The 15,989-nt window shown below is 40.3% G+C and overlaps 1 protein-coding gene across 1 annotated transcript in view; it reads left to right on the top strand.

Moving 5' to 3' along the window:
* LOC106083560 (calcium/calmodulin-dependent protein kinase type II alpha chain) overlaps positions 1 to 15,989 on the top strand; it is a gene marked incomplete at its 3' end in the record, with an annotated part of 76,350 nt that extends 60,361 nt beyond the window's left edge. Inside the window, 5 exon segments of the mRNA XM_013246654.2 lie at positions 12,507 to 12,730; positions 13,812 to 14,989; positions 14,991 to 15,372; positions 15,375 to 15,844; positions 15,846 to 15,989. Of these exon segments, the coding sequence (XP_013102108.2) occupies positions 14,882 to 14,989; positions 14,991 to 15,372; positions 15,375 to 15,844; positions 15,846 to 15,989 (1,104 nt within the window).

The following is a 15,989-nucleotide window of genomic DNA, read 5'->3' as shown; positions in this document are numbered from 1 at the left end:
GAAGTTGATTGTTGGGGATTGCAAATTCTTGAACCTATGGAGGCCGCAATTGTTATGCGATTTCGCTGAAATTTCGTACGAAATATTTTTTATAACTTCCAACAATCTTGCTTATCATAGCCCGAATCGCTCTTAACCTGATATAGCTCACATATAAACCTATCTTCGATTTGACTAGTTGAGCCCCAGAATTGTTGTCCGATTGAGGTGAAATTTTGCATGTAGTATTCTGTTATGACTTTCAACAATCTTGCAAAGTATGGTCTGAATTGGTCTTCAACCTGATATAACTCCCATAAAAACCGATCTCCCGATTTGGCTTCTTGAGCTTCTATAAGCCGATATTAATGTCCGATTGAGCTGAATTTTAGCACATAGTGTTCTGTGACGGCACTAAGCAATCGTGCTAATTATGATCCGAATAGATCTACAACATGATATAGCTCTCACATAAACCGATCTCCCATATGTGATTTCATGAGCCCTATAAGCCGCATATATTGTCCGATTGAGCTGAAGTTTTGCACGAAGTGTTCTGTTATGACTTTCAATAATCTTGCCAGGAATGGCTTGAATCGGTCCATAAATCTTCTATAGCTCCCATATAAATCGATCTCGCGATTTGATTTCCTGAGGCCCTAGAAGCTGAAATTGTAGTCCGATTGAGCTGAAGTTTTGCACATAGTGTTCCGTTACGACTCTTAAAAATCGTGCCAAGTATGGTTCGAATCGTTCTATAACCTGATATAGCTTCCATATAAACCGATCTCCCGATTTAACTTCATGAGCCCCATTGGGATGCAAATATTGTCCGATTGAGCTGAAGTTTTGCACGAAGTGTTCTGTTATGACTTCGGTCCATATAAACCATCGGTCCATAAACCTTCTATAGCTCCCATATAAATCGATCTCCCGATTTGATTTCCTGCGACCTTAGAAGCTGAAATTGTTCTCCGATTGAGCTGAAGTTTTGCACATAGTGTTCCGTTAGGACTCTTAAAAATCGTGCCAAGTATGATTCGAATCGTTCTATAACCTGATATAGCTTCCATATAAACCGATTTGACTTCCTGAGAGCCTAGAAGCTGGAATTGTTATTTGATTTGGCTGAAAGTTTGCATGAGTGATCTAGCCGTCTATCCGTCCCGCTGTCTGTCCGTCTAACCGTCCGTCTGTCCGTCCGTCCGCCGTCCGTCTGTCCGTCCGCCCGTCCATAAGTCTGTCCGTCTGTCCTTCCGTCCGTCCGTCTGTCCGTCCGTCTGTTCGTCTGTCCGTTCGTCTGTCCGTCCGTCTGTCCGTCCGTCTGTCCGTCCGTCTGTCCGTCCGTCTGTCCGTCCGTCTGTCCGCCCGTCTGTCCGTCCGTCTGTCCGTCCGTCTGTCCGTCCGTCTGTTCGTCCGTCGATCCGTCCGTCTGGCCGTCCGTCTGTCCGTCCGTCTGTCCGTCCGTCCGTCTGTCCGTCCGTCTGTCCGTCCGTCTGTCCATCCGTCCGTCTGTCCGTCCGTCTGTCCGTCCGTCTGTCCGTCAGTCCGTCCTTCCGTCTGTCTGTCCGTCAGTCCGTCCTTCCGTCTGTCTGTCCGTCAGTCTCTCCATCTGTCCGTCCGTCTGTTCGTCCGTCTGTCCGTCCGTCTGTCTGTCCGTCCGTCCGTCAGTCTGTCAAAGGCACGCAAATTTTCGAAGCAGTATAGTTAGGCGCTTGAAATATTGCACAAATTCTTCTTATTAGTGTAGGTCAGTTGGGATTGTAAATGGACCAAATCAGACCATGTTTTAATATAGCTGCCATATAAAACGATCTTGTGTCTTAACTTCTTGAGCTTCTAGAGGGCGCAATTCTTGTCGGATTTGGATAAAATTGTGCACTTGGTGTTTTGTATAGTATAGTCGAAATCAGTTCATAACCTGATATAGTTGCCATATAAACCGATCTCTCGATTAGGCTTCTTGAGCTTCTGGAGCGCTAGATTCTTATCTGATTTGGCTGAAATGTTGCACAGATCGCTTTGGTATGACTTCCAACAACTGTGCCAACCTGATATAGCCGCCATATACACCGACCTCCAGATTAGACTTTTTGGGCTTCTAGAGGCGCAATTTTTATCCGATTTTGCCGAATTTTTGGAGCTGATGTTTTTTTATGACTTCTAACAGCTATGACAGGACGGTCCATGTCGGTCAATAACTTGATAAAGCCCATATATATATATATATATTGAAAAAGTCATTCAAAGAACTTGACAAATATCCATGGTCAATTTGGCTCAGATCGGTTAAGATTTGAATAAAGCTGCCAAAGAGACTGATGTCTCGATTTAGGGTCTTGGGCCCATAAAAGCCGCATTTATTGTCCGATGTCGCCAAAATTTGGGACAATAAGTTGTGTTAGGCCCTTCGACCACCTTCTGAAATTTGGCCCAGATCGGTTCAGATTTTGGTAAAGCTGCCATATAGACATACAGGGTGGCTGATGAATATTGCTACAATGATGAATATTGCTACATTTTTTTTTCGGTGTATGGAATACATTTTTCTTTTATTCATGTTAAATTAAATTATTAAATTAATTATTAAATTATTATTAATTAAATTAATTAATTAATTAATTAAATTAATTATTAAATTATTATTATTAAATAGAAAAAAAGTTATTACATTTTTTTTTGGTAGCGGCTTTCATCAGCCACCCTGTATCTCTCGATTTAGGGTCTTGGGCCCATAAAAGACGCATTTAATGTCCGATGTCGCCGAAATTTGGGACAGTGAGTTGTGTTAGGCCCTTCTACATCTTTCTTCAATTTGGCCCTGATCGGCCCAGATTCGTATATAGCTCCTATATAGACCGATCTTTCAATTTAAGGTTTTGGGCTTATAAAAAGAGCATTTATTGTCCGATGTCGCCAAAATTTGGGACTGTGAGTTGTGTTAGGCCCTTCTACATCCTTCTTCAATTTGGCCCAGATCGGCCCAGTTTCCTATATAGCTCCTATATAGACCGATCTCTCAATTTAAGGTTTTGGGCCCATAAACGGCCCATTTATTGTCCAATGTCGTCGAAATTTGGGACAGTGAGTTAAGATAAGCCCCTCGACATATTTCTGCAATTTGGCCTAGATCGATCAAGATTTGCATATAGCTTTCATATAGACCGATCTCTGGATTTAAGGTTTTGGGTCCATAAAAGGAGCATTTATTGTTCGACGTCGCCATAATTTGGGACAGTGAGTTGTGTTAGGCTCTTCGACATTTTTTTGCAATTTGGCCCGAATCGGTCCAGATTTAGATATAGCTGCCATATAGACCAATATCTCGATTTAAAGTCTTGGCCCCATAAAAGATGCATTTATAATCGGATTTCACTAAAATTTTACACAGTGACTTATGTTAGGCTTTTCGGCATTCGTGTCGTATATGGTTTAGATCGGTTTATTTTTAGATATGGCTACCAAAAACACCAATATTTTGTCATACACAATTGAACAATGACTTGTACTTGTAAGTATTTGGTCCAATTCGGAAGATATTTCGATATAGCTGGTATGGAAAGGTGGTTAACATATATACCCGAGGTGATGGGTATCCAAAGTTCGGCCAGGCCGAACTTAACGCCTTTTTACTAGTTTTTTCGATTCTATCCTACATCATTAGGGCTTTGCGATTTAAAGGGATTGAGTCTTTCGACTACCCAACTGAATTACTTGTTTGCTTATGCGGATTTTGGGAGGTTTAAGTGGCCCCCAGATATGTGGACTCAATTTTCTACATCACATTCGTTATTTAATCCTTAGTAGCTTTCATTTGAGTGTGCCTCTCCACCCCCAAAAACCCCATATAGACCTGTTATAGGATTATAACACTCATATGAAAGCTACTAAGGATTAAAGAACGAATGTGATGTAGAAAATTAAGTCCACATATCTGGGGGCCACTTAAACCCCCCAAAATCCTCATAAGCAAACAAGAAATTCCGTTGGGTAGTCGAAAGACTCTACCCTTGTAGACTTGGCCGAACATTTTTTCGACTACTAAAAAGATACAAAGAAAAATACGCCTTAATCGCTATACCCATCTTTAAGGTAACCTGCTATGCTATAACAATCTAATTGAGTACATTGGGTTGTGTGAGTAATGTTTAGTTATTATTGCAATAATTCATCATACGCACTATGGTACATAGTTTGCTGTGGTTTTTATAGCAAAGAGATAGGAATAGCCCTTAAAATATTGTGACCAATAGAACCCAGATTATGTATGGCCTATTTGATATCGATATGGGACAGAAAACAGTTAGTTCCTCCTTGAAAACTTAAGATCTTTCTGGTTTAGAGTTATTTTGTCATATTTATAGTTGGATATTTTTTTAAAAAAATTTGGTTTTCTTAAAAAATGTCCATACTCATAACTTATGAAAAGAAATTCTGTCAACTTCTACTCTATTTATGGGATATTTTTTCATGGTTTTCTTTATAAGGTATATTAACTAAAACTGTGCTTTTTCTCTTAGCTCTTCCTACAAATAACTAACTCTTATGGTCTTTTTTATGAATTAGTTTTAAAAAAACTTAAATTTTTCAAGATTTTGTAATTTTTTTATAAATATCTGCAACTTCTTTGTATTTTGTAACCTAACCACTGCCTATATTCCATTGAATTTATTTTTTTTTCTGTTAAACTAAACCTGGACATCTGCGCTATATGTCCCGATGATTATTGCATAGAAGCAATGACTCGAGTTTATACTCTGGGCATGACTATGCGTAGTCACACATACCAATAAACATACATACATACATGCGAATGATTGTATAAATGTATAGATATGTATCTATGCATTTATATTACAATATATTTTCATTACTCCTTCCACATTGGACAAAGCAGGCGCTCCCCGAGTGGAGAAGGCTGAGAAACAAATAAAAAATCAACAGTAATAGCGGCAGCAGCAGTAGCAGCAGCAGCTTGAAAGTTAAGGACTGGCAGTGGGTCCTTTGAATCGTCTTGTGCAACATCACGCAAACAAAACGCGACAATATCTGATTACTGTGAACAACGGATGAACCAACCCACGTTGGTTGGAGTGAATAGCATGACTGTCAGTTTTTTTGACATTCTGCCATGAAAAACAATATCGCCAGCATAGCAATGGACTATATCTAGCCAAAGCGAATGGCAAAACACGTGGCCTAATTGTCATAAGAAGGATACGAGCAGCGAGCGTGTACCATATCTCTTTGTTTTTTGTACTCTCTATTTCAGACTCTAATGAAGAAGAAAATAAGCACAAATAATTTCTTATTTCCGGTAAAAGCAAGCATAAATTGTGTGCTTATTTATGGACAGTAACAAAAAAAAACACAAAACAACAAAACAACAAAAATAATAAAGAAAAGTCGTTTTGATGCGTGCAAACGATTCTAGTTGTTATTGTTTTTGTTTTGTCTAATCAAATCCAAATGTGTGGTCATTTATATTATATGTGTTATATCCTTTTGTGTTTTTTTTTGTGGTATCCTACTTTCAATAGTGTCTATACATACCAGTATCATCAAGTCTCTGGCAATGTTTCAATGAGTATTAAAGTGCCTCTGAGTGTGTGTGTGTGTGTATGTGTTTGTGTGCTTGAGTGTATGTATGTGATTGTGTGTTGTTGTAGCTTAACTTTAATTGGCTTGAAATGAAGTCCACAGAGATAATGAGAGAAGTGAAAAGTTTATCCCAAAATGTCATATCACATTACTGTCATTTGTAGCTGTCTATGGGGAGCAGCAGAGAGCCTGGGGAGTCCGGGGGGAGGCGAAGGGGAAAACGGAGAGGTTTCGAGTTAACCAAGTCAACCATTGAAACATGCTATCATCTCCATGCCACAACAGGCAGTCAGAAGCATAAGCCATCAACCGAACAACCAGTAAACAAACACCCAACATCCATCCCTGGTTGATAGTTAAATCTAGGAATTTCTTGTTTCATGTGCTTGGCATGATTTGACATTTCGTTTGCGTTACACATGTCAATAGCATTTTGCCAGTTGCCAGTTTGTTGGCAGGCTGGCTGGCTGGCAATGCCTACATGAAGGGTGTAGGTGTTTGTGATGATGATGATGGTGCAGAAGGCCTGTGAGGGCAGCTACATACAGCTGTAAGTGTATCACTATTTCAATGTGGCTGTGGGTGAGTGTGTCAATGCTGCTGTGCTGCTATGTGTTACTGTCATTTTGACAGCATGAATTTTCCATCAACACATGTTTCCGTTTCCCGGAAATATGCGAGAAAAATAGAATAAAAGTTGAGAAATTGAAAAGACAAGCACTAGGGTATACATACCTACCGACAGACTGACAAACCAACAACGCTACACACAAACATTCACCTTATAGGTTCACACGCTCACCCCCGTTTTTGCCCTCCCCCCTACCACCACTCTACGATTTTATGCTTAAAGCGCTCACACGCATTTATGCAGATAACCGCAAAATCATTTGCACGCACGCACGCACGCAAAAAATGTGTGATGTGTGTGATGCCAGGCAATAACAATAACAAAAGCACCAACTGTAGCAACAGCAACGTATTGTACATGACGACAACAACAACAACCGCATCAAGACTTCAAGAACGACATAACCTGTTACACTTGGAGTCCCAGCGAAAATGTGAAAACGTGCTGCTGCAAAACTTATGCGATTTCGCCCCAGTGTACATACCCATACGCACTCGCATTGCCACATAACCATACACACGGCGACACATACACACCCCCTTACAAAAAAAAACGTTATGATGTTGCCTGTTTGTATACGCTTTTGCATGAGCCTTGTTTTTGCAAACATTCGAGTGGCGTGTGTGAGAATGTCTGCATGCTTTGATTGGCTTTGACTTTGCCTCTGTCAATGCTGTGTTTTTGGTGTGGCGGAGAGGGCAAGAGAGGTGAAGGGGTGTGTTTCTTCCTCTCCTCCCAAGTTGGGGCAATTTTTCTGGGATTATAATTTGTTTTGTGTATTTTGACTTGCCGCTTGGAGCACAACAGCTAACTTTTCTCACTTGTTTGCCTTGGAAAACTTAATAAATTAATCAAGAAACATTAATTAAATTTGAAATTAGTCTCTCGCAGTCCCCAACTCGTTAACACTCTCGTTATGGTTTTTTTCGCCGCCACCACCACCATCATCATCATCATCATCATCGGCATCACACCAGCAAACAACACCACATGCTTTCGGATTTCTTTCTTTCTTTCTTCTTTTAATTTTTTTTTCGGTTATCGCTGTTGCTTTTGCTTGTTGGTGTTGTTGTTTTTGTGTGTGCCTTTGCTGGATTTGCCTCTCCTTGGCCGCAGCCAAAATTGTCCTTGACGTCCAACAAATAGCGAGGGTGGTTATGGTTATGGCAGTGTGATGTTGGTATTGCTCTTCTCAGCACTTGGCTATGGCAACAGTGATGTTGCACAGTAGGCTCATGAGAAAAACCAATAAAAGAGTGACGGGTGAGGGTGAGAGAGCGAAAAGAGCCGCTTTAAGGGCAAACAATATAATGGCTTTTTTATTTACGGCGTTAGGCTAATTTAGTTTTATATCTCTTCTGGGGACGTCTCTTTGGGATAAAGGCTTAACGATATTCCCTAGCAGGATTTTATAATTAAATGTTTCTTTTCGTTTTGTGGTGTAAAGAAAGAAGTAGCGAAAGTTAAAATGCTTTGTCATAAGTTAAGTGAGCCAAAGAAAGTAAAGGTCGAATGGAGAAATCATAACTTAAATGTAAACTTAAATGAGCTTCAATTCGGAGTTTCTAAAACTAAATTTCCCATCAACATTTCGTTGGGGAACAGGGGATACTTCATTCATATCAATGAGTCCAGTCCTGTTAGGGTTTAAGCTCAATAATAAGGGGCTTCCGTTTTTATGCCGAATCCGAACGGCGTATCGCATAGCTGGTCTTAACATGGCAAGATAACTCACAAAAGTAGCCAGCATTAGTAAGGGGATAACCACAGTTGAAAATATTTGTGATATTCACAAAGAAATTTGAACCCAGTCGTTGAGCATTATAGGCGGACATGATAACCTCAGTGCCACGGTGGCCTTCGAGCTAAAGATATTTTAATCCGGCTTGTCTGACATATTTAAAAACTGGGAAAAGTGAAAATTTTGAACTACCAGAAAAAATTGTAAATTGTCCTATACAGCTTAACATTAAATTGTTTAAAAATGACAGCTTTGGTAATGTAACAAAGATCTAGATGGCTACACAGTGCCGTACTTGTGCTCATGGTATTGCCATTGCATTTTTCACTACAAATTAGTGTTACCAACCAACAAAATGTTAGCATATCCCATGTTATTGTGAATAATAGAATAAAATTCGTATAAACACTTTAAACTTGGCAGTGTTGAAACTTAAATAATAACCATAAAGGCTCGGATCGCAGTGCAGCGAAAATTGTATGGAAATGGAACCTCTCAAGTTCTGGATAAATTACCAATGTAGGCTTATGCGGAACATTTGTATTAAGGATTGCCATAATATGTTTTTTTGTAATTAAGTGTGGCCAACTGTACAAATATAGAATCTCTATTGTGAATGGTAGCGTAAAATTAAATCCAATCTATTCTACGACAAGTAAAAACGTGCTAAGTTGGGTATCCATCAACATAGATTCCGCTAAATCTTTATCCTTTATCATCGAAATTGATTGCGGCTTCTTTGGTCTCAAGGTCTAAGCTATCGGAGTATTGGCATTTAAGGGCCTATATCAGTATATCAAGCCAAATCAGGGGATCGGTCTAAAAGGGGGCTAAATCAGTATATATACCGATTTGGATCATACTTGACACGACTACTGCAAGTCATAACAGATGAAAAAGCTGTGGTTTCCCTCCTTAAGCTGCCACGATTTGTGACGTACTATGCCATGTAAAACTTCTCTCCAAAGAGGTGTCTCACAGCGGAACGCCGATCGAACTCGGCTATAAAAAGGGGGCCTCCCCTTATCATTGAGCTTGAATTTGAATCGGACTACACTCATTGATATGTGAGAAGTTTGCCCCTGCTCCTGTGGGTATAGAAATCAAAGCGTTGCGCTTGGTTTGTTTGTTTGTTCCGAGTTTCGGATAAACCGATTTTCAGAAAATTTTCACAGATGCTAGAGTTTGGCCCCCGATGAAAATAGGGTACTTCATATTGGGATATCCGCGAGGGGGCGGACCCTCCTCCCAACCCAAAATGTTAAAAAACGCCAGATTTCGGAGATGGTTCCATCGATTTAAGCGAAATTTTATATGCCCCCATACGGTAACCCAAAAACACGAAAAAAATCTTCGGGTCAAATAACCATGGGGGACGCCCTACCCCAAAACCCATCCAAACGGACATGTTTACCGATTGGGGCCATATGGGTATCAAATGAAAGGTATGTAAGAGTAGAGTACGAATTTGGTATAACAATTTGACTCGAAGTGTCGGGAGGCTCGCTTCACCCCCGAAAACGGAGCAAAAATTACATGTTTACCGATTATAGCAATATGGATATCAAATGAAAGGTAATTAGAAGTAAAATAGGAAACTTATATAAAAATTTAGGACCAAGTCTCAGGGGGAGACGCCCGTCCCCAAAAACCACCCGTAAGCGGATGTAAGCCGATCGGGACAGTATGAGAGTCAAACCAAAGGTACTTGAGAGTAGAATACAAAACTTATGTTAAAAATTTGGGTTAAGTACCATGCGGGTCGCCCAGTCCCAAATGGACATGTGCACCGAACGGGACAGTATGGAAATCAGATGAAAGGTATTTTAGAGTTGAATACGAAACTTGTAAAAAATTTGAATCAATTCCCAGGGATGTCACCCAACCCCAAAATTATGCTCTAAATGGCCATGTATAGCAAACGGGAAAATATGGGATTCTAATGAAAGGTATTTAAGAGTTAACTGCGAATATATATTTTTTTATTAGATCCATATCGAAAGTGCGTCACAAACACTTAAGGGTGTAGCGAAGCACACCGGGTCAGCTAGTATAAATAAAATTGCATGATGATATGTTAATAAATTTAATTTCAATTCTATCCCCCACATGATTTGCAAATTTTTTTTCATTTAAAAATTTTACAAATATTTTCACTTTTATCTGTTTGCGCTCTTTTACTTTGATCTTTAAAATCTTTTCGTGATTTTTAGAATCTTCTAGCTCGAGATCATAATCAATGCTCTCTATTCAAAGAATAGCAAAGAACTTATAAAAGCTGAGATGTGTGCATTATTATTCAAAACACTTTGACTGGCTTGGTGGATCATGATTTCTGATACGCCATGTATCTTCTTCAACACCTTTGTCAAATTGATTAAGGTGCCCTACATAGCCAAAGACTATTGAGTACGCTGTAGAGCATGCTTTTGTTTTGAAACAGGACTCTACTTTTCTTAGCGAAGCAAGAGAGAAGAAAGTCTTCCGATACAAACTAATCATCAATTCTAGGGACAATAATCACTTCAACATTGCCAAACTCTTTTTGTTGTGCACTTCAACTTTCCTTGAATGTTACTGCAAGTGTTTTTTGAGCTTAGGTCGCATTGAGCTATAGCATAGCAACTTTCCACTCTTTTATTTTGACTATTAAAATCTTAACGTAATTTTTCGAACATCTTCTAGCTCGGGATCATATTCAATGCTTTCTAATCAAAGAATAGCATAGCAAAGAACTTATAAAATTTGAGCAAACGTGTGTTATTATTCCAAACACTTTGACTGGCTTAGTGGATCATGATTTCTGATATGCCATGTATCTTCATCCACACCTTTGCCAAATTGATCTAATTTTTTCTTCATATTGTTTATATAGGTTGGCAGATGGTGCTACCACCTGAAGTCAAACAGACAGACTTGCATAGCAAATTTGTGTACTTCGTTATTGGCCTTTACGGCTTGTGTATCCAATACTAAAATAAAACAGCAAAAGCTCTGCATAACTACCCAGTGCAGTATAATAACGCGATATAGCCCATTTTCGACCCTACCTTGCCTAAGGACAAAAAAAAAAAGAATCTGTGTAAAGTCCTAGTTCAATAGCTCTTTTTTTCAAGACTCTAGCGTGATTTCAGCCAAAAAGTGGACAAGCAGACCTGCCTCGAAAATATGGCACACAAATAAAACATTTTTGCGGTTGAGTAGAAACCGACCGTCTAAAGTCGTGGATTTACCCCCGCCACCCTTCAATATCCCCTTTTCGGACTTATAAATCGAAATTGGCAGTATGGGACACAAATGATAGCTATTTGCGAGAAGGGGATGTATCTTACGTCCACATTTGAAGGCAAGTTTAGGGAAACTACTAAAAACCTCAACTGCCAAAAACCTCAAAAACATATATGAAAGGTATTTGCGAGTAAAGTAGGAAACTGTCGTCCAAGTTTGAGCCAAGTATCAGTTGGTTTAAGTTTGAGAGAGCCAATCCACACCCCAAATGATGATGGTGCAAATCATTAGGGATTCACCTCACCCTAATGCCAATATAGAACCCAAAATTAAGCTGGAGCAGGGAACTAGAACGAAAGGTACTTGGGAGTCGCAATCGACAGATCTGAGTTCAAAAGTTGGTACAAATGGTGAGAAAACTTTCCCAACATGAAAAGTACCCTAACGGAGATTTATTCAAAAGAAGCCAAAAAGAAAATAGAAGTTGCAATAGTCTAAAAATAGAGAAGCATGCAGACTGTAGTCTTCTGTCCAAGATCACACCTAGGTATTTGACTTTGTCAAGTATCGAAATTGTCTTATTGAGAAAACGTGGTGCGTTAAATTGGTCCTCCTTCGTCTTCCTCGTAAACAGGCATATTTTAGTCTTCTTTGGGTTAACGTTGAAACCTCTGGGTCTAGCCCAGTAGTATGCTATATGCAAGATCCTTTCGGCCCTACTGTATAGCTGGTTTGGATCTTTACCACTAAGAAGTAGTATAACATCGTCAGCGTGGCAAATAGGTTCCAATCCCTCCTCAGTCAGCATCCGTAATAGGCCATTTATGATGGTCACCCATGGGAGTGGTGAAAAAATGCCCCCTGTGGCGTGCCTTGTGTCACTTTCTCCCTTATATTTATGCCATGGGACACACAAGAATATTTAAAAAAAAAAAATCAAAAAAATACATGTGCAAAAACCTTAAAGTTTATAGAAGAAATAGAAAATATTTACTATTTGCAGTATAACCTAATTCAATATTTCCTTTGCTATTTGTGAAAAAAATAATATTTTTTGTTTCCACTGTGCGGCGTATTTAATCCGCCGCCTTTAATCGGGCAATAACAAAGAGTATTGATTATCAATAAACAGCTATAATATGGCAACATCTCCACTTCTCTCTCAAACATGGCATTTATATTCGCCCCACAATCGTTGATGTTTTTACACCCCTAAAAGATGGAAAAGAAAAACAAAAACAACAAACAATACAAAAATTCCCTCTCATAAGAAAGAGACGAGTAACCAACTAATAAAAATCCTTTTTTTCCTATTATTTCCCACAGGGTTGTATTTGCAGCAACGTTTAGAAAGCGAGGCACAATAAATATCCCAATATACGCACACAGTGTTGCCAATCATAGATGGTGTTAATGAGAATACAGAGAGCCAGCCAAGCAGGGAGAGCGCCAACAGCCGCTATCAGCAACTAGGAGAGTTACCGGACGACAACACAAAAACCGTTATCCAATCAACTAACCAACTAATATCCAATTGGATACTCTTGTTAGTAAGTGGCGGTTCTCTTTTTTGTTTTTGGTATCATCTCATATCAACTCATCATCACATTTCACTCTCAGGCTCTTTTCTTCTTTGGCTTGTTGTCGCCGTGTTTGTGTTTTTTTTCTCGTTTTATTTTTTGCCTGGATGTGGTAGGTGGTGGTGGTGGATTTGTTGCAGAGTAAATTTTTGGTGTCAGTTTTTCGCTTTCCTGCTTCCGGCTTCTGCGCACAAACGTCGTAGCGTTAGACGTTATTATAGTTAGAAAAGTGAAAAGTCGACAAAAATTTCCCAACCAAGTTTTGTGGGTCTCTTCACATCATTTGCCTGCCAACATAACCATTGAGTGCGTGCGTGTGTGTGAGTGCACGGTGTATTCGCTCCAACGACGACTACGACGACGACAAGGAAAATTTTGTATAGAAAACGCATCGCAAAGTTGGAAAATGTAGATACAAACTTTTTCTCTGCTGTGTTAAGTGTGCTTCTCGTTCATGTGTCGAAAAAGAAAGATTAAGCAGTAGAACTCTGCTCTAGTAACAAGCAAAAATACAAAAAATCGTAGTGAAAATTTAGCCATCCTAGATGAGGAATAAAACACAAACTGTTGAACGGTAAGAAGAATCCAATCAGCCAACCAACCAGCCATCCAATCCATTCATCCATCCATCCATCCATCCAACCAACCTTCTCCAGTTGGCCAAACATCTTGCATCAGCGTTTTTGTGCAAAAAGCCTTTGAAGAAAAGACGAAACCATCCATCCGCACATTTTATACCCATCCATAAAATCATTGCCATCGATTTAGACCTTTATTATACTAGTTTAAGCAAAAACTTTCCGCGAAAGCTTTACTCCCATCCATCCATTAATCAATTGGTCTTGTTTGCTTTTGTTTCTTTTCATTTACCTACCGAAAATCTGAAAATCGAAAAATCGCAAAAAAAAAACAAAAATAAAAATCGAAAAAAATCCACCAAAAAAATATATCCACCAAAATCGATTGGAATCGGAATTCATCAAATGTGAAATTGGACTACCCATTTTGGTTTGGTGCGAATGCGAAAAATACGAACAAAAAATCATTACAGGACAAGGACTGATTAGAATTTACATATACATACACTTCCGTTATTCACATTTTTTCCCCCTGAATCTGGGTCAGTTGGAGTTGAGACAAGCAGCAGCAGCAGCAGCAGTGGCAGCAATAGCAACAAAACGTAGTAGTAGCAGCAACAGCGGCAGCACCAGCACCAGCAGCAACATCGTTCAGTCAGTCAGTCAGTCAGTTAGTCAGTCAGTGGTAGCAAGTAGCCCCTAACAGAAACGAGTGCTTCGTATCGGCGGAGAGTAGAGCGAGCGCCAGCGGAGAAGCTGACGAGGCCGACGACAGCAACAACAACGACTTCGGCGACTACGTGAACCTCTAGGAGGAGGAGTGCCGCGAAGAAACAAGTAGAAGAAGAAGAAGACGAGCAAAACAGCGTAAAAATCAATTGAACGACAACCATCAAGTCGACGAGTGGTACAAAATTTTCAATATTTTTTGGTGGTCCCGAATTTTAAGAGAAACTAAACTAGAAAAAAAAACAAACGGAAAAAACCAAACCTGGAGTGTTAACTGCTTAACCAAGAAAGAAAAAAGAAAAACAAAAACAAAAAACCAACTAAGAAAAAGTAGTTGAAACATCGCTCTCTGGCAAAGAGACGTAATAAAAATCGAAAATCAAAGTCGCAAATAAAAAAGGAAGACGAGCACCATACCATCGCCAACCAACCAACCACAACATCACAGAGTAGAGCCAAGCAAGTAGGCAGGAATTCAGGCACTCAGCCAGCCAGCCAGGCATATACTCGCTCAAATTATTTCCACACACACACACACACACTCTCGTTCAGAGACACACAGGGACACAGAGGCAGTCACAAGTCGCTCACTCAAGTCTACTTACACTCACAAAGTGAGTTAAGTGAGCCCCCCGCCCACCCCCCAAAACACCTACTACTCCCTAACACAATTGAAGGGATTCAACTAACACACCATCATCATCATCAACAAGAACAAGAACAACAACAACAACACGGTCACCACGTTTGATTGTTTTGTGGAGGGGTCTTTTGATTTGTTGCCGCAATAGATTTTCTGAAGTGTGCCATCGCGATGGCTGCTCCTGCAGCCTGTACGCGTTTCTCGGACAACTATGACATCAAAGAGGAGCTGGGCCGAGGCGCATTTTCCATTGTGAAACGTTGCGTTCAAAAATCGACAGGGGAATGAGTTTGCTGCGAAAATAATAAATACGAAAAAATTGACAGCTCGCGATTTTCAGAAATTGGAGCGCGAGGCGAGAATCTGCCGGAAATTGCATCACCCGAACATAGTGCGACTGCACGACAGCATACAGGAGGAGAACTATCATTATTTGGTATTTGATTTGGTGACCGGAGGCGAATTGTTCGAGGATATTGTGGCCAGGGAATTCTATTCGGAGGCAGATGCGTCGCATTGTATTCAGCAGATATTGGAATCGGTTAATCACTGCCACCAGAATGGTGTGGTCCATCGTGATCTAAAGCCGGAGAATTTGTTGCTGGCCAGCAAGGCGAAGGGTGCCGCTGTCAAATTGGCCGACTTCGGTCTGGCCATCGAGGTGCAGGGGATCATCAGGCCTGGTTTGGTTTTGCCGGCACTCCGGGCTATCTGTCGCCCGAGGTGCTCAAGAAGGAACCCTACGGCAAACCGGTGGACATTTGGGCTTGTGGTGTTATCTTATACATTCTCCTGGTCGGTTATCCACCGTTTTGGGATGAGGACCAACACCGCCTGTATTCCCAAATCAAGGCTGGAGCTTATGATTATCCATCGCCCGAATGGGATACGGTAACACCAGAAGCCAAAAATCTAATCAATCAAATGCTTACCGTAAATCCCCACAAACGTATCACAGCTGCTGAAGCCCTCAAACATCCCTGGATATGCCAACGTGAACGTGTCGCCTCCGTGGTTCACCGTCAAGAAACTGTTGATTGCCTCAAGAAGTTCAATGCTCGCCGCAAACTGAAGGGTGCCATTCTGACCACAATGTTGGCCACTCGAAATTTCTCCAGCAAGAGCATGGTTACCAAAAAAGGGCGAAGGTTCGCCCGTCAAGGATTCCACTGATTCATCCAATGCCACATTGGAGGATGATGATGTTAAGGCCAGACGCCAGGAAATAATCAAAATTACCGAACAACTAATTGAGGCCATCAACAGTGGAGATTTTGAT

The sequence above is a fragment of the Stomoxys calcitrans genome, chromosome 4, assembly GCF_963082655.1.
Source record: "Stomoxys calcitrans chromosome 4, idStoCalc2.1, whole genome shotgun sequence".
In the NCBI taxonomy this organism is placed as follows: Eukaryota; Metazoa; Arthropoda; class Insecta; order Diptera; family Muscidae; genus Stomoxys; species Stomoxys calcitrans.
The sequence above is the reverse complement of the archived record's forward strand: the minus strand, read 5'-3'. Positions and strand labels throughout refer to the sequence as shown.